General features: G+C 46.0%; 6 protein-coding genes across 6 annotated transcripts; 4 read left to right on the top strand and 2 right to left on the bottom strand.

Annotated features, from left to right (window-relative positions):
• Positions 1 to 485: 485 nt before the first annotated feature.
• C8R40DRAFT_1072616 (uncharacterized protein) lies at positions 486 to 1,532 on the top strand (the record flags this gene model as incomplete). The annotated part of the gene is made up of 5 exons (XM_046226483.1): positions 486 to 620; positions 656 to 691; positions 957 to 1,151; positions 1,202 to 1,269; positions 1,304 to 1,532. The coding sequence occupies 5 exons, from the start codon at positions 486 to 488 to the stop codon at positions 1,530 to 1,532; spliced, it is 663 nt and encodes a 220-aa protein (XP_046082413.1).
• Positions 1,533 to 3,588: 2,056 nt separating this feature from the next.
• C8R40DRAFT_1174741 (uncharacterized protein) lies at positions 3,589 to 4,026 on the bottom strand (the record flags this gene model as incomplete). The annotated part of the gene is made up of 4 exons (XM_046232229.1): positions 3,589 to 3,600; positions 3,651 to 3,698; positions 3,758 to 3,829; positions 3,886 to 4,026. The coding sequence occupies 4 exons, from the start codon at positions 4,024 to 4,026 to the stop codon at positions 3,589 to 3,591; spliced, it is 273 nt and encodes a 90-aa protein (XP_046082414.1).
• Positions 4,027 to 5,257: 1,231 nt separating this feature from the next.
• Positions 5,258 to 6,554, top strand: C8R40DRAFT_1072618 (uncharacterized protein; the record flags this gene model as incomplete). The annotated part of the gene is made up of 6 exons (XM_046226484.1): positions 5,258 to 5,376; positions 5,412 to 5,550; positions 5,693 to 5,822; positions 5,999 to 6,202; positions 6,237 to 6,328; positions 6,366 to 6,554. 6 exons carry the CDS (start codon positions 5,258 to 5,260, stop codon positions 6,552 to 6,554), a joined length of 873 nt encoding a protein of 290 aa, XP_046082415.1.
• A 3,679-nt stretch (positions 6,555 to 10,233) lies between these two features.
• Positions 10,234 to 11,945, top strand: C8R40DRAFT_1122631 (glycosyl hydrolase family 61-domain-containing protein). The gene is made up of 3 exons (XM_046228865.1): positions 10,234 to 10,674; positions 10,731 to 11,117; positions 11,201 to 11,945. The coding sequence occupies exons 1-3, from the start codon at positions 10,384 to 10,386 to the stop codon at positions 11,519 to 11,521; spliced, it is 999 nt and encodes a 332-aa protein (XP_046082416.1). The 5' UTR covers positions 10,234 to 10,383; the 3' UTR covers positions 11,522 to 11,945.
• Positions 11,946 to 11,956: 11 nt separating this feature from the next.
• Positions 11,957 to 14,409, bottom strand: C8R40DRAFT_566384 (cytochrome P450). The gene is made up of 9 exons (XM_046235474.1): positions 14,044 to 14,409; positions 13,644 to 13,968; positions 13,425 to 13,573; positions 13,219 to 13,334; positions 13,034 to 13,153; positions 12,787 to 12,976; positions 12,638 to 12,719; positions 12,299 to 12,583; positions 11,957 to 12,219 (listed from the first exon to the last, which is right to left on the bottom strand). The coding sequence occupies exons 1-9, from the start codon at positions 14,237 to 14,239 to the stop codon at positions 12,180 to 12,182; spliced, it is 1,503 nt and encodes a 500-aa protein (XP_046082417.1). The 5' UTR covers positions 14,240 to 14,409; the 3' UTR covers positions 11,957 to 12,179.
• Positions 14,410 to 16,038: 1,629 nt separating this feature from the next.
• On the top strand, positions 16,039 to 18,565 carry C8R40DRAFT_1054907 (glyoxal oxidase N-terminus-domain-containing protein; the record flags this gene model as incomplete). The annotated part of the gene is made up of 4 exons (XM_046224959.1): positions 16,039 to 16,146; positions 16,200 to 16,294; positions 16,349 to 16,920; positions 16,980 to 18,565. 4 exons carry the CDS (start codon positions 16,039 to 16,041, stop codon positions 18,563 to 18,565), a joined length of 2,361 nt encoding a protein of 786 aa, XP_046082418.1.
• Between the last annotated feature and the right edge of the window lie 57 nt (positions 18,566 to 18,622).

Here is an 18,622-nt window from a genome sequence, read left to right on the forward strand (position 1 = left end):
TTCAGCAGTACCAATAAAAGTACGTAGAACATCGTTAGTAAATTAGCAAACCTACAAATGCTTTTTCGACTTGGCTGAACATTCCAGCTTCCACCTCAAGTAACATAGAGCTGTTTGGTACACCGGAAATATTTATTAAGGAAAGGAAAGGAAAACTGACACGGTCCCATTTTGGGAGTTTGATTGAATGCGACCAATTTGGCCAACTTGAAACATGTTCTCCATAGATACAGGCAGTTGCAAGGGTTCATTGAGAGCATGCGCGCATTGTAGAGTGTGTGTGTATGTGTTATTTTAACCACCGCAGAACCGGTGGAAAAAATATTTCCTGCACCTTTTATGACTCTGGTTTACAGGATAGACTAATCGTTCCTTTTCCATGGGTTAGATAGTCCGGGAACTTGTATAGGTCCCAGTGTCGATATCGATGTTCCCAACGAGCGACAGTAACTCCTAGGCTTTCTCAGTTGTCAAAGAATTAAGTCATGAAAGATCGCGTAGGTGCACGTGGATTTACTGTTCCGAACGTTACGGACTGCACAAATCGACCCAAATTAATCAACCTAAAATCTCCTGAAGTACAGCATGAGGAAAGCAAGGAGAGGATTATGCAAATCAATGTAAGCTGTCCTGAACTTCTTCTAGGAATGTGCAGCTCACGCTGCGGAGAAGGCAGCATAAGTGGGTGTCAGTAGGTCCATTATCTTGTCTTGCTTTCCTAAATAAAGCTTTCGGCTCATTCAGCCGAGTTGAGATCGGGAAGGCACCATGTAAACAGCAGAACCTGAGCAGATGACAGATCCTTCCTTCTTGTGGTCTCTCTGTTTCCAAAGCCTTTTAGATGACTCTCGTCGAGATAACTTCTAAATCTCGAATCCCAATCGAGAGCCGCAACTTTAAACGATAAACGATCGATCGTCGTTCGCCCTACGCTTTTCATTGGCTAAGATATCCAGGTCCAATGGCACACCGTGAACAAGGAGTCATTATCAGTTCAATTACACTCCCCAATCTTGGGCTCACAAACGACGCACGGGTACAAGGAAGCTTGCTGCAATTCGAACTCATTCCTGCAGACAGAATTTTTTAGGCATTCTCCGGAGCTGCTTTATCTTGGCTTTTTCGAGGCACTAGCAGACAATTCCCAGAAGGTCAGTCTGTCGGGAAGTCAGATTTTCCATGATGAATCATGTTGAATCAGATCCTCTACGTCAGGGCTTGCTATGTCATTCAAATTTGGTCCGAGTCTTTTTATCTGGACGAGCTAAAGTAAGTACAATAAAGCTTATCAATGGGGTGAAAGCGTACCATACACAGAAGGCCAATCGATCCTGGGAGAAGAACCCAATTGTTCATTGAACTCGATTGATCTGTCGGGAGGAATCTATCTAAAAACGAGGGAACTCATCAACCGCGACTCTTCTCAAAGTTCGTTCACTTTTGACTCGGAATTTGATCGTGATCCAGCGTGGAATATACCAATAATCTTTGATCGCTTCAAAATGATTCAGGTCAAGGGAGTCAAGTCGTAAATTTGAGGACAGAGAACTATAAAAGGCAACCTATCTCGCCCATGTCCAGTCTTGTCCAGCCTTGGGCGTACAGTTAAATTAGCTGTGTTTACGGACCGGAAAAGCAGTATCGATATCGCTTTCTCCCCACGAGGTCATCGTGCCATCTGCAGACAATCCTTACAGACAACCCCAAAATTCACAAAAATGATTGAAGCGTTGGAACCATGCGCACATCAAGCTACATCAAGCTACATCTGTAGCGATTGCGTACACGAATAAACGTCTCAGAATGTTCGACTTTTATTTTCCTCGTGTCATACTCACAAAGCAGCAGGTTGTCAATATTTCCAGCTTCTAATAATTCAAAAATTCCGCAATTAGTATAAGCAAGAAAGTGGCCGTTTTACGTTTTCATTATCGGAAGCTTGGAATGGCGGAATGTATGTGCGCCCTATGTATTATATTGATGAAGGTCTAGGGAGGACAGGACCTGGGAGGACTCTGTCTGTGATTGGCTAGATATTGCTAGAGCCAATCATAAACCGGTGCTAGTCTTCATAGAGAACCTCCTCGGGCCAATCATGTCAATTTTGTCGTCAATTATTGATGAATATCTACACAGTCCTGGGTCTATGAACTGATGACCGGCGAAACCCACTCAGAAGGAGAATTCAGCTGTTGAGGTGAGAAAAGGTACTTACTGAGTAGATGCTCACTTGTATGTTGCCAGAATTTATAGTGTGCACGAACAGTTTGCAGAGGCAGAAGAAAGGCATATGTACTGTACATTTGTGAAATGACACTTGGAATTTTGTGCTTCATCGCATCTCAACAGAGGCATGCCCGCGGGTTGACTGAGTACTGAGTCCGCTTTAAGCCAAGGACCTGAAACTCGAGCCAAACAACTAAATGTGTGAACGCACCCGTTCCTCGCAGAAATTTTGTTCATTCAAATAAATACCTCCAAGTAACTGCTCTCATAGCCTGACACGTTGATAGAGGTAGAGAAAAGAACTCGAAATGAAAAGATATCTTGCAGAAATTGATATATCGGCGGAGGAACTGGGCTCCGGGATGTTCTAGATACGGGAGCATGAGTTGTTTTTCTTTGGGAATAGAAATTCAGCACTGACCGTGTTTGCTAATTCATAGGCCTGAAGCGGTCCGATAATCAAGCGAACACCGCGAAGGACTATATGCACTACACAGGAACTGCATATACGTAGCATGCAGTGAGAGCCTACCGCACTAGACCGTACTCTGAATTATCCATCCGGGATACGCTAGCGATTACCAGTGAGGAAGCAGCAGAGCACGAAATGAGGACTGGACCTGGATGACCTCTCGAGACCCTAAAACTTGTAAAAGTCAATCAAGAATGACGAAGTTGTCCGCCATCGGGATTCATTCTTAATAGGCTTTTGCGAACCAGAAGTTGGGCCCTTGGTCCCGTTTTGAGTTCAGCCTTGTGTGTTCCCGTTGCACGTTTCAGCAATTGTAAAAGAGAGATATTATGACATGTTGGGAATCGAATTTGCGTTAATTCTTGTTGAGCCTGAGGCCGAGAGAGGCCGAGGTGGTAGTACGTACCACCCTGTACCACCGCACCTGTCACTGATCATGAGAAAGAGGAAAATTGCAATCATCCTCACCGCCGGCAATTTGTACAGGAACTCGACAGGGGTTAACGTTAAGCAACGAGATTCAACGGAAACACAATCCCTGATATTCGTCACAACACTTGCTCAAAGGAAAGCAGGAAGAGACAGGAGAAAAAAATATGATATAGGGTAGATATGACGAGTACTATGGTAGGATGCGTGTAAAGATCTATGTATATGGTCAGAGATATTATGCTAATGCTAGAACCCAAACCCAAGACAAAAATGCATGTGCAAGACAATGATAGCAAGTGAGAGCAAAGCAGCGGTAGAAAAATAAAGGACAAGATCTGAAGGACTAGACTGGCTAGGAAAATAATGGCGTAGTGGAACTATTCTACAAAGTCCCACAAAAGATGATGTCTATGTTAAAGAGGTAGCACCCGAAAAGAAAGGAAGAACAATCGAAGTGTTCATTTTTTTGCCTACGAACGGCATCAGAAGATTCGCGTCTTGAACTGTTCACCAGACTTACCGGTTTCCGCATCATTAATGTGGCGGCATCGCAGCTGGACGATGTATGCTGGGAAGAATGAAGAGAGATCAGGGACGGCCTACGACATAACACATGGGGAGACATACTGATGATGAGTATGGAGAGAGAGGAGCAGTCGAATGTTGCATTTGACTTTTTTTGTCAAGAGCTTTTTGGAGCTAGGAAAGAACAAATATCAGTCAAGTACACAGACACAATTTTAAGAACAACTCACTTTAGCCTGACTCTGGCTTTCCTGTGCATAGCTAGTGTACATATTGGCATGCAAAGGGATATTGGACATGCTCGTCGCGTTTGGGAGCGTGTTTAGAGAGCTCGAAAGGCTGGGATATGCGACGATGGGTTTGGTGTTCATCACGAAGAATCCGGTCGGTTTGCTCAAGGTAGTTGGAATGGGAAGAGGAATGGAGGTGCGGAGTCGAAGGAAAGAGCGAAAGAAAAGTAAACCGTGAACAGCGAGTGACCAACGGAGGTTCTGGTAAAGGGTGAGGAAACGAGAAAATTCGCGCTTGATATATATTCTCCGATCGGCAAAAGCGCGTGACTACTGACTCAATCAATTTCTCTCTTACAGAGGCGATACTTTCAGATCGGGTTACTATTTCGTGTGGTGGTGAACAGCAATACGATCTTCACACGAAGCCAAGTGGTCGTAACGCAACATCTCCGTACCCGGATACGATAAGCCTTGCAGATTTAGACACATGGGCCACGCTAGATCTTTTCCCATTCTATACAATAATCAACGGTACTTTCCGGGTAATGTGTACACCAAAAGGAAAAATTAGGATCTTTCCCTCTCTGCCTCGAGGCCGTCTCAAATGATATGGTGAGTTATCTTCAGGCACTCTCATGCCGCTCGTGGAATTTTGGGGTGTTCATTTGTAAATTAGGCAACTGCAGCTGCAAGTCATCCCCCGCATCCTCTCATCCAAGGTCTTTGTATTTACTTTACCTTCCGGTGAGCGTAATCCCCCTCTTTTTTACTCACATTCTTGAGAACACCATGCAATTAATGCCACTTTGGCTAAGCTTCGGACCTCTAAAGGGACTTGACTACTTGTGCTGAATGCTGGACTACGTGTTATCATGGGGTCCTCGCTTCCTCTGACCTCCAGCGCTCACTTAATTATGACCGTCAAACATGCTACAGCCTACCCAGCTCTATTAGTGATTGAACGTGGGTAAGTTCATACACTAGAATATCGTTCACTCGTACCCATACCTCATTGACATCGCATTGGCATTGTTGACTATATCCGACCTGACAACTGGCGGAGATTTGTGAAGGATTTCATACAGATAGGTATACTTGACTGAGACACCAATATCTCATATGACGGCAGTTTTATCATTTCCTCGAAGTTTTGTAAAATCTCAATGGATAAATTCCTCCCATCCAATTGCTGTCATGAATTCAGACATCTGACGAAATACATGATTCCATCTAGCTGCTGAAGCTGGGAGGTTGACAGATTTCTAACTCAGTATGATACACGTGTTCCTTATAAAGGGGGTTCACTCAGACTGTGGCCGAGAGCATTCCGCAATGTGTGGACTTTGGATATTCAAAAGTTGTATAATATATGTATGCCGCTGGGTTGAGGATAGTTATAGTTGTTCAGCACTACCCGCCAATGGAACTGCCCTCTTTTCGGAATCAGTATGAAAAAGGATTCCGATCAGAATCATGTTGTGGTCCTGGGTAATTGTTCAAACCACCAACTGGTGAATGTACAGGTTCTCCGCGGAAGGGCACTACCTGGACACCACTAAGTACAAGCTGGACATTACAATCTCCACCAGGGCTCACTCGTATCTTCTTCAGGACGTCCCCCATTTCATGATGATTACAATGCTCGAGCTTTCGGAAGGCTCGGTATTCTTCTAGTCAAGTGTTCCAATTTCCGAAGAAGATTTAGGGCTTCGAAGTCGCTACTATGAGTAGCATACGCCTCGCGCGAGCTGCGTTTTCCTAGTAGCATTTCTCAGGATAGTATGTACAGTACCTCTTTTCGTAGCGTAGGCCGCAGTCATCAGCCATGCAGCTTTCTCTCGACCACAATATGGCTACTCTAAAACGGCCCCGAACATGTTACTATCCTGGGGTTGAGAAGATCCGACCAAAGGTCTTCGAAAGAAACATTCATAGTAAGCAACAGAGTAACTTCAGGGGATTTAGTTGCGAATCGGGTAGACATATTGTAAGTTGTAGTATTCCCGAGCTAATCTGCTTTCGCTAGTCTTACGGCAAATCATTGAATGGAACAATCAACGACCGTGTTCAGTCTTGAGTCCTCAATCTTGAATCAATGCCGCCACCTCAGTGGTCCTCGGGACTAAAGGGACTTTAAGTCTTACCGGCGTCCTTATGAGTATGAAGAAACGGTCCAAACAAACAGCTGCCTTCCCCCGAAGATATATTTTGAGACATGCCGATGAATACAACTTCTGTCTTTCTGTCCTTCTGTCCTTCCAAGTTCCAGTCCAGCAAGGCAAAGATAGCTCTTGCTCGTATGGTATGATTGAAAGTATATGTATAAGATCGTTATATGTACCGTGAAGCACTTTTGAGCACTCCGGATATTCGTAGCCCAGTCGGGAAGGATATAGCAGATATAGCCGTATTTGAACAATATGGATCGGCTATTGCATGGGTAGCAGTCGTCTGAGTGGTTCGCAGTATGGATCTAGGATCACTACGTGATCAGTTCATCGAAAACATATAGAAACCCGGTTGCAGACCTTGGATCCAAGGGCAATGACAACGAGCAGGAGCGCACGTCTAGAAATCAGCTGGAACTTGAACGCCTTCTAGGCAGGCAATTTCCGACCAGCCTTCGCCCAATCAATGTTGCCCCAGATCCGTTACAGTCGCAATAACTATTGAGCCAATGCGTTGGTCCATTACTGTCACGTTCCCTGGGCCAGAACAAAGTAGTATACTTAGTAGTTATCGGGAGGTCTATTTTGTCGCGATATATTTTCAGCTCCTGGTCGAGGCTCAAGAGCGCGCCGTCGCATAAGGGGAACGAGTTCTAGACCTCTATTTTTTTTACGGGGCCATTTTGAAAAACCTGAACTTGAAAATACAATTTCATCGACCGCAGAAAGAAGGGTAAGGATAACGCGAGCTTCTGCCTTATCTCAGTAATCTGAAGGAAAAGAGAAGGAGATAAGCAGGAGGACACTGAAGCAAATACACAGAGGAGAAAGGGACACATTTGGACCTCTATATTGTGACACCACTTAGTAATCATCGTCAGTCACTTGAGAATTTGCAGGAGCTTGTTCTCCAACTTCATCTGTTTGAGCGTATCATTTCCGGATGGACGGATTGGAATCTATCCACCGCGGGAGAAGATACCTGCCCTACGAAATTTTGACCCATCAGCCATCGAGATGAAACCAGTAGACACACTATGACATGCAAAAGCCAAGGTTCAGTCAGTCAACATTTCATGAGTATTTCATGAAACAAAAAGGGGGGAAGGAAAAGTGGTATGTCCGACTTCAATTCAACAACACGACATACAACGAGAAGTTTTCGATGACGCTAAAGTTGAAGGATTTACGAATTTCTCTATAGGTTGAAGTCAGAGGGTCAAACGCTAGATCTTCTTCGGCGTCACCATGAGCGCAACTACTGGCGAAAAAAAGGAACCACATCTGCTGCAAGCAATCGGAAGTTAGCATCGGACAAAGGGCAGAAGGGTTTAATGGAGAGATAATAAATCACTTCGTTATAGACGTACTCGTCTTCTGCTCCAATAGGTATGCCCCACAACGTCACAATGATATAGAATCATTTAGAAAATCCGGCCAGTACCGAACGATAGTTCGATTAACGTCTGGATGTAAATTCACGTACTTCGAAAGAGAGGAGAACTGACGACGCCACAACGAGTACCTTATCCCGCCGCGGGGAGCTAACTAGAATTGGGATATCGACATTCTACTCGCGAGAGCAGGCAATAGTTCAGGAGTCATCCCCGATGTTGCCAATGGTTAATGAAGATAAAGGAAGAGCAATTGTATATCGCGAATTAGGACTCATTGCAGAAGGGTAACCTCATGGCCGAACGAGATAACGAGGGTGGTCTCGTTTGGAATTTTCCGAAGCCTGTATGAGCGCTTCCTGCGCATTCCGTCTTGCCCGAAAGTCTATGGCCTCATCTGAAAGAAAATTTAGAATTTCTTCGAATGTCTGCTCTGTGCCCCTTCAAGCTAGCTTCCGAGAGTCGGAGGGATGAGCCTCAAGATTGAATCAAGGGAGGATAGGAGGAGAAACAGAACGGCGATTTTAGGAACCTGAGGACAGAAAGATTGCCATACATGCACCCAGAATAACGAAGGCGAGGATTTGGGAGAAGAATGGTAAGGGCGAAATGAAACGTAAAGTCAAATTTGACAACAACCGAGGATAACATTCAAGAAGACCATGATACATTGAGAGACGCTGTGGCAGATACGGCGGAAGTTCGGGAGAAATGTTTATCAGTAGCTGATAGAACAAAGATGAGCAATACGCAGAGCTGAGAAGAATTCGACAAACGTGCCATGACCTAGCACAAATCTTTCAAAGTTACAACTTCCCTCAGATTCGCCGGGACCCCGACACACATTCCTCACTCTCCCTGGTGTAACACGCCATCCATGCCCCATGAATTTCTCATACTGTTTTCCCCTTGGGTCAATGAAGCTTCATTGAACATTGCTCGATTTCGGGCCAGCTGGACGTAATTTGCAATCAATGTCATTGGAGCATTGGAAGACGATCTTAATGCGATCACGTGCTCAGGTTTCTTTGATCAATTCATAGGCGCCCGTCTTTTTGAGGTCTATTTGGTCACCGTTGGTGCTCCTTTTCTTCTCTTCGCCTCGTTATCCACATTCGGAGGCGGTTCTTTAGTATAGATTTCGATATAAGATCAACCTCCACGACCTTCCATGACATATAGTAACAGCGTGCAGCATGCGATGTCCTTTATATCAGTACATATCCCCGACTCGATTCTCGCTGGGATTGGTCCGAATCGTAGACACCGGTGAGGTGCCCCGAGCTAAAGAAAATGTTGATTGTTTGAATAGAATAATGGACAGCAGAATTAAGAGAAATCGGTGTGTTATTCGATAGGCCACACCGATACCATACCTGCATACAAACCTTTCCTCTGGGATGAATGGATAGCGAATGAGAAGGGCAGAAGCTCCTTCATCCCTAATTCCACAATGTATAATACACACGAGAATCGGGAGAAGAAAAAGAAGTCGAAGAACATGTTATGACGCCAAGGGTAGAAAAAAGGAAAAGAAGAAAAGCGTGGGAAGGAGACCCAACGAAGGTTGAAAGAGCCAAAAGAGCAGAAGAGCGGAAGGAGAAGATGAGAATTAATGGCACATTGTCAGTTGAACATCTTGCACGTTAACTGAGAATGTCTGAATCACTGGAGGCCATAAAATTTGAGTGGGTGCTACCAGTGACGAAAAGGACTACCCAATGTTGTTCAAGATAGTAAAAGCTTCCCCTAGCCTCAGAGGCAAACATGACTATCAGAAATGAAAGGACGCAATGGCCCGAATAAGTTCGACCAAGTTCGACCAGCATCTGATCTTTTTGGCAATAAATGCAGAGTTAGAAAGCAGGCCGGTACAAAATCTTCCACGGAAGGTAGCGGGGGTTCACATACCAGACTTACTGAACGATTCGATGACGTTCCATTTGCTCAGGAGGTTTTGTTGTGCATCGAGAATTCATTTTCGAACTCGTCGTGTGTAAGTAACTGCAGAAAGAAATGAAAGCATAGTAAGCCTCGTGTTCCAGTAATTAAATAACTTCAAATTCGTGACGAGGGCGTTTCTTTCTTCCTTCAACAGTTATTCGGTCTGAACATGCCTCCGTTTGCAATTGTCAGTACGTACTCCCTCCGTCACGGAAGAGGCCGCAGATTCATTTCTATGTCTCATGAATGGGTAAGGAAACGTATACATTGCATTGCACTTGGTCAGGTTGGTTTTGTGACCCGTGTTAAGTTCCTCATTGACATCCTTGATTTTTGAGTTGCTGTCAACCAGGAATCTACAGACCCGCAGAAGAATCTGTTGGATACAGAGGAAATATTGTTTGAAGGAAAGTTAAGAATTTGTGAGCACGTACATGTTGGTGTTATCGGCGATGGAAAGGAGATAGTAGGAGGAGAGGGAAGGAGGAAAGTCGGCAGGGTCCAGCTGCATTAACATCTGTTAACATGCCGCCAAAAACAATTCTGGTGAAACCAGTGACATTGTATGACCAGCGTCAATTGTTGTAAGTGTGAGCGGCATCGGGGAAGATCGAAGGGAACTTGGGAGGCGAAAGGTTAGGAGTAAAAGTCGTTGACGGAGGCATGACTGCTACAGGCTCCAGGGCGCTATTTCGTCACCAATCCTGGTTGAATCTCAAATCTTGAACAGAGATGGCCCAGGCAAAAGGCAAAAGATTGAGGGAGGAGATGATTCGAATCGTTAGGTAGTCGGCATTGGCAAAAAATAGCAGACAAGTCCAAGCGCCCTAAGTTTTGCTAAGCGCCTATCTAATCACCCCTTGAACATGTTCTTTCCGGAAGCACTAAAACTTAAAGCTTTTGTCTCGCCAGAACCACGAGGCTTACTTGGCTCACAAAGCTGAGGCATTCTTAGGTCCTCTTAGTTGTGCTTCTCACTAAGCTAGGCCATGAAGTACTTTCTATCCATCCTCATCTTAATCTCTTTTACGTTTACGTTTGTTTCTGCCCACGGATACCTCGCGCAATTGATCATAAACGGCAAGGCTTATTCAGGAAACGTCCCCGGCGCCCAGGCAACCCCAAGTGTCATTCGCCAGGTTTCAGATATAAGCCCAGTCAAGGGCGCGAGCAATCCGGATTTGAATTGTGGGTTGAGCGCGCAATTCGCTGCAGATGTAGCAGATGCAAATCCTGGAGATGCGTTAGCATTTGATTGGCGTGGAGGGGATAATCAGAATGTAAGTTCTTACTTTTCCATCTGACAGCATATCAATAATCACTGATTGCGAAACAGTGGCCACATAACACAGGTCCCATGTTAACATACATGACATCCTGCGGCAGCTCCTCCTGCACAACATACAATTCCTCTTCATCCAAATGGTTTAAAATTCAACAAGTTGCGCGGGTCAGCTCCGGTGGTCCCTGGGCACAAGCAGCAGTCATGGAAGGTTTTCCCGCCAATGTCACTCTTCCCTCGACACTTGCACCCGGGAACTATCTCATACGCCATGAGATTCTGGGGTTGCAAGGAGCTGTTTCCGTTGGAGGTGCAGAGTTTTATCCGGCGTGTTCGCAGATCAAGGTCGGCGGAAGTCAAACGGGAGGACCGACTGAGGATGAACTAGTGTTGTTGCCTGGCGCGTATAGTGATACGGATCCTGGAATATATGATCCTAACGTGAGTGAGGTTTTCACTTCAGGATTTACCTTGGACCTTCTCAGCCACAATATTGCGGCTCATCTATACCCCTTTCCCTGTAGGTCTACGACCCTTCGGCATCATATACATTTCCCGGGCCTCCAATTGCAGCGTTCGCGGGAGGAGATGCATCAGGGACCTCAGTATCTGGAGATGCCTCTGGGTCAGCTTCCGCAAGTACGCCGACTGCTACTTCTGGTAGCTCAGGCTCTTCTGGCAGCTCTTCATCGTTGAATCCGCAAAGCGTATGCAAGTTACAAAGGCGGACGACATCACTCGTGTCAGACGCGGGTTCTTTCACAGTTGTCAAAACTCCTAAACGAAGACATTCCATCTTGACTGGCCTGTTCCATGACTTGGCTCTGGTTTACAGAGGGTCTTGAGAATTAATGAAATATCCGGCGAGGGTATTCCCTGGTGTTTCTCGGGGCTTGTCTCTTTGTCTGCTTCGTGCTCGTATGACTTTTCATTCCGGATGATTTCTGAACTGTTATTTAAAGCAAACATAGTGTATGTATATACGATGGCATGTGCTAATGTCGTCTTTATTCTAAGTCCTTATCTATCCCCTTTATCTACCTCGTATGGTCTGATATATAGTTGGGCAATGGGTGCATGATTTGTCGATCAGGTTAAGGTGAAGGCTTTCATTTCGGTTTAAGGTGGATAGGAAGAAAAATAAGGATAGCAAGAAAAATAATTAGGTGGTGAACTTTAGGGTTTTGCTTCTAGTAGTGGGTTGAGGCAACTCACTGCCACAACCCATCGAATTTCGGAAACAATATGTTGGCCATTATTAATCTTCGGTACGTACCATACCATGCAGACGCGACCTATGACAACGGAAGAACGTACACATTATTTCACGATTATTTGGAAATAATGGATTGACCAAGATGATTATAAGAAACTAACTATAGCGTGATTATATATGCTTGACGAAGAGTTTGAAGATAGATAACTACTGTTGCAATTGCCGACTCATTGCCGATAATGTAGCAACTATGAAAAGTCCCTTGCGATTATTACTGTCCGGAAGGCTTACATCGGCCTTATGACAATATCAAACGGTTTGACATGACTGGAAAAAAAAGAAACATAGCCATGAGATGACCTGGTTTAACAAAAAGGGCTATGAGGTTAATGAAGCATTTACGCACCTGGTTATTCCTGTTGTAAACTCTACCTGCGGTGCACAGACTCCGGTAGGCAACGAGACTTCGAATTTTGAGAGAATTCGCGACATTATCAGTAGTACAGATATCTCTGCTAGTTGGATACCAGGACAGCTTCGTCTTCCGTAGCCGAAAGCGTAAGCCCTCGGATCTGGATTGACTTCGTTCTCGCTCCCGTGGCGCCGCTGGCTGATCGATGCGTTATCAATAAAACGGGATGGCTTGAACTCAAATGGCTCTGGAAACAGAGAGGGATCATGTAGGATAGCCCTAAGTGTGAGAGATTCGTTAAAATGTGTTTGGCAATACTCCGTTGAGGCTTACCATGTATTCGGAATGACAGTGCTATCTTTTGGAATGAGGTATGATTTGTACACATCGTCTTGAACGACTCTGTGCGGCAGGGCTACACAGTGATGCGTGGACCATCATGATCAGTTTGGCACACATTAAAAATACACGACATGAATCACCTATGTTGGAAATAGGCGCGTACCGTAATACCTCTTTGAAAAGAGCATCGAGGTAGGGTAGGCTATGCAGTTCAGTTATAGAAGGCATCCTCCCGGCTCCACATATATTAGCGATTTCGCGCTGAGCTGTCTTTTGGGTATCCGGGTAGAGTGCCATTAAGAGAATGAAAGATGTCAATGCTGACACTGTCTAGATTGAAGTTGGTTGTTATTAAGCAGGCAAGAGGAAAAGCAAAACCTGATTTACTGTGTCAGAGGCACCTGCATAAAGCCCACCGGCCGCCCATTTTACTATATCCTCGGCTTCTGCATCTGCGTTGGGTCGAAGAAGTCGAGTTGTGAAGCATTCCACAAAATTTGGTTGCTCCTGCGTGTATCGATGTGATGATTCAGTTAGTCTCATACACGGAGTTTGAGTGCGGTCAGACTGACCATCTGCTTTTTGACCCAATTATGGGGTACGTCTGACAAGGACTCGAGTTGCTTTCTCCATTTTGCCCCTTGGCGCTTGAAATGTGCAAACGGGAACCACGATGGGATAAAGCGCACTGAGGTGATGAACAAGATGAACAGAATGCGAAAAACGATGTTAGCTTCGCGGTTATCAGTACCTTAGTGTGGTATAGTGAGGTACACACCGATAGGATAATAATCTACCATCCAACGACCGGGAGCCAGGGCCCAGCCAGAGATCTGAGCGGATTCCTCTGCCACACGAATAAATGGATCATCACTGTCAGTAAGTGTATAGCCATAAGTAATCTTCATTATGACTGCAGCTGCATTTCTGTCAAGTCACAAGTGGGTTGTGTATCAGAGTGCGGTTCATATGCAAATGTGTACAGACTCTACGTTACCTTCGAAAATGATGCTGAAAAGCATGCGGTTCTCGAGTCAAGGATTGAACAAAGACATCGGCTTCGCTCTCTAGTAGTTCGTGATATTCTGGAACCGCCCGCCCACTGAGACCATGCTGTAAGAGTCTCCGGTACTTCCCATGCCTACTATCCAAGGAGGAAATATTGAACACGGATTTTCCACGTCCGCAAAGCTCATGGAACATCCATGATTTGGGGCGATCGGAGTATATGCTCGCTCGTTTATGGAGGAGCTCCCGGACGGATTCGTGGTCGTTGAGAACTACAGTGCGACGGTTGTATATCCAGAATGATATGACAGGGCCTAGGGAGAAAAAATATTGCATTCGGTCAGCCTCGTAAAGAACACCTCTCATACGAAGTTTCTAGTTCTGCTTACTCTGGTAGTGCTCGGCCCATTGAGCATAGACCTTCCATGGAGACGAAGAAAGTTGATCTTTGACTCCGGCAAAGAAGGTACCCTTGGGACCAGGAGGGATACGTATCCTTCTGTTAGGATCGTGGTTGTACAAAAACCATACTAGTAGGATGGGCAAACAGCCTATCACAAATAGGACAGGTACTGAAGTTGTCATTGAATGGACCTAAGAGATGCGGCTAATTTCTGAGCCTCTTTTATAGTATACGAACGACTCATAACAAGGGAGGGTAAATAAAGGCAGTGGTTACCGACCTGGGAATGGGATGTTAGTATGGAGATGTACATTGTGTAGGTCCCCCGAGCGTGTCTCATCGCATCGAACTTGCTCGTAACGCGAAAGGTTCTGGGTCTTCGGAAGAGCCACGGCTAATAATAAGGTGGCCTATGATGTATATGGTGCATTGGGTTGGATGTATCAGTTCACGCCCTCGGCATATCGTTTCTGTTGCCAATCCAAGGACTATCCGAAATATCCGGGATGTTGTGGCCGTTTAAATGCAAACCCGCCATCAGCGGGATGAATTGATTATTGATATGCACGCGACTTGGGTCACCGTTCGGTGTGGTTTCGGACATTCATGCTTCTTTCGACTCCGCCTCCGTTCTGGAATCGGTTTGGATATAGGCGGGTATCTGCTGCGCATTGCCGCCGGACATATATGCAAGTTCAAACTGGGGACATACATTGGGTCGAAACAGTTTGATAACCCACCCCCCCACAAGCCCCAGTCTTCGAGGGAAGTCTATAAGACTATAACCTCATTTTGACGGTGCAGGAACAATCAGAAACAAGACGCCGGTTGAGACCAGCGCTAGTGGAATATCTCTTTGGATACAGATGAGTATGTAACACATAAGTTTTTTGGAGAGATTCACCGATCACCTATCATATGATGAGCGAACGCAAGCTTAGTAAAATCAAGTTCGGCGGTAAGTTTCCAGTAGGCTGAGTATGACCCAGTCTTCCAGTTGATGACCTGAAACCAGGATCCGAGAAAAACTGAAAAAAACTGGGGATATCGATAAGGATATGCACGTGGAGTTGTGAGGCGTTATGCGGATTACTGATGAGGGTTTCAATCAGAGTGGTTATGAGATTCAAATTTCAGAGAGTTCGGACGTGAAAGTTATTTACCTGCTTATTTATTCATCCCCACCCAGATAAACCCCAGAGGCAGTACTATCATAGTTGTTTCATGACATCCTGCAGCATCCTGCGAAGCACTACGTCTTCAACATTGAACACGGGACGGGAACTCCAAAAGTCTGATGGTTATTTGGAATATATAATGGCTAGCACTTGAAATCTTGAGAAGTCGTTCCGCGCTCGATTTGTACCCAAAAGGACACTTTTTCTCCCTCGATAAGTGTTTCGTCACAGTATTATTGCAAAGTCGCGCGAGGGCCCCATTCAGAAACGAAGACTCGGCAACTATCTCGTATCAGGTTATGTAGGCGTTCCCGGCTACACCCGTTGAGAAGACTAGAATTTGAGCATTGCAGAATTAGTGGCCAACATAATGATATGGTTTGCGGAGAAGGAAATCCAAAAATCAACAAAGGGAGATAAAGGGAATGTTCACCGTTTAAGAATTGAACAGTTTGGAACTGGTTTTACCCAAGAGCCAATTTGAAAAATAGGTAAGTATTGGGTTATCAGAGCTTTACAGTTTGCAAGCTTGGAAGTTGGAAGTTTGCGGTCTGGTGTAAAGATATCGTGAGAGTCTGGGTCCTGGGACTTAGAGATGTCATTGTCATTGCACATGTCAATCAACGGTCACGGTTAATCATTTCTCTTCTCCTCCTTCATTCATCTCGCTCAACACCACGCTCGTTTGAATTCGAATTTCGTCTTTTTGCCTTGACCTCGGCAACTCACCCCTCGTCACGAAAGTTGAGCCACTTTTTGATCACCTTCCGACTTTATTTCGCCCTCGTCGCGAATTCACAACGATGCTCGCGTCTATTTTCTTGCCAGCCTTATGGTTAGCATCGCCAGTCATAGCAGGCAAGGCTGGCTCTTTTGCCGATGGTGGGAACACTCAAGTCAGCGCTATGATGGTCCGTACAAAGGGTTAACTTTTCACTGGTTTTGTTCTGAAGAATTCGTGCAGATGTTCGTGGGTAACAAGGATAAGGTCTACATCATTGACAAGGCGGAGGGAAACGCCGCCCAAATCAAGGAGCATCCTGCATGGGGCGCGGTTTGGTGCGACCGGTATCTCCGTCTAGGTTTTCACGTTGCTCTGAATTGAGATAATAGGGATTTCAATACTCACCAAACTGAGGTTATGGACATCAAGACCAACGTCTTCTGCGCTTCTGGAATGCACCTTCCCAATGGCTCGTACGTCACATTTGGAGGAAACGGGGCCATCGCACCGGGCGGTAACATTGGCTCAGTTCCAAATGGCCAGGGTGCCGCATCTTACGACGCCACTTATCAAGACTATGACGGTTCCAAGTCTATTCGAATACTCAATCCTTGCACGGACACCGATGACTTCACCTCTACAAATTGTCAATGGTTCGATAATCCCGATGTCCTTTCCATGCAGAAAAAGCGATGGTATTCCGCCGCCGAACCTCTCGGTGATGGATCTGTAGCACTCATTGGCGGTTTCGTGAACGGAGGCTACATCAACCGAAACACCCCCAACACGGATCCTGAGTTAGAGGGCGGTGCAGCAGAACCGACTTATGAGTTTTATCCTTCTAACGGGCGCAACGCAACTGTGATGCAATTCATGATCAAGACGTCTGGTCTGAACGCGTACGCGCATACGTATCTGATGCCTTCGGGAAAGATGCTCGTACAGGCGAATATCTCTACCAGTACGTCAATGTATCTTCATACGTCTGCGTTGTTGTTGATTGATAGATGTTACTACTAGTGCTGTGGGATCCCGATAGCAATACTGAAACCGATCTTCCGGCCATGCCAGGTAATGTTGCGCGCGTTTACCCCGCCTCAGGTGCAGTGGCCATGCTTCCTCTTACTCCTGCCAACAATTACACCCCCACCGTCATTTTCTGCGGAGGCTCTGATATGCCAGATTCTCTCTGGGGTAACTATTCCTTCCCTAATACGGACACTTGGTTGTATCCCGCGTCTAAAGATTGTCAACGCATCACTCCTGAACCGGCCGACGGTTCAGCGCCTGTCTACGTTCAAGACGATGACATGATCGAAGGTCGTACCATGGGCCAGTTCATCATTCTTCCCGATGGAAAAATGTTGGTTGTAAATGGCGGTCTGAACGGCACTGCGGGGTACGCCACTAACACGGGAACGACTCTATCTTACAGCCAGATGCCCTTTGGAATGTCACTGGCCTCTGGACCTGTCGGGACTCCAGCTTTGTATGATCCTAATGCACCTGTTGGTAGTAGGTGGTCAAACTCCGGTTTCTCAACGTCTAATATTGCCCGACTTTATCATTCCTCTGCGATCTTACTTCCTGATGCATCCGTCCTCATTGCGGGCTCTAATCCGAACGTCGATGTCAATCTGACAACATACTTCCCCACCACGTACCAGGCCGAAATCTTCTACCCAGCTTATTTTTCTGCCACCACTCGCCCCATTCCATCTGGTATTCCCACCACTTTATCTTACGGTGGAGATTCTTTCGATATCACTGTGCCTGCGTCTTCATATTCGGGCTCGGGTAACGACGCGGCTGATAATACCACCGTCGTGGTCGTTCGACCGGGGTGGACCACTCACGGAATGAATATGGGTCAAAGATTTCTCCAGCTGAACAATACCTACACCGTGAACTCGGACGGCTCTCTTACATTGCACACGGCCCAGATGCCTCCGAACCCCAACATTTTTCAACCGGGGCCGGCTATGGTCTTTGTCGTCGTCAATGGTATCCCATCGAATGGGTCATTCGTAATTGTTGGCAGCGGCAACGTTGAAACTCAAGCTACCGCAGCTGCTAGTGTGCTACCTGCCAGCGTGCTTTTGAGCGGCGCGAGCGGTAGTGCCGATGGTTCCAGTACTTCATCTGGTGACAACGCTACTAATGCCAGTGGTAGTACAGTCTCACATACGGCAGTTATCGTAGGCACTGTCGTAGCAGGAATAATTATTCTGGGTGTCATCGGTGCGCTTATTGGTGTTTGCGCATCTCGCCGTCGTAGAGCGGCTGCCCAGAAAAACCCCAATGTATCCTCTTATGCAATGAGCAACACTCCTCTTGGTTCAAAGACACTCGGTGCCGGAGGTTACGGTGGTGGCCTACGGAGCTCTGATTCTAGTGCATTCTCGTTACAGCGGGATTTTAACGATAGTCAGCAGTGGTCCGGCAGTAGTGCGAATTTGACTGGTGATGGCAGGCTTTCACCTTACCATGACGCTCCACCTTATCTAGAGGATTCAAGAGGACCTCATGGAATGAGTATGGAGCTGGATCCATATGCTGCGCAATCGAGGATGAGTACGACTTCACCGCATGGACAAGGGTACTAAAATGTGGTCTATATTGTTACAAACGGACGGTTGTTTTCATTCTGTAGGCATAGGATC

The sequence above is a fragment of the Lentinula edodes genome (assembly GCF_021015755.1).
Source record: "Lentinula edodes strain Le(Bin) 0899 ss11 chromosome Unknown C8R40scaffold_38, whole genome shotgun sequence".
NCBI lineage: Eukaryota > Fungi > Basidiomycota > Agaricomycetes > Agaricales > Omphalotaceae > Lentinula > Lentinula edodes.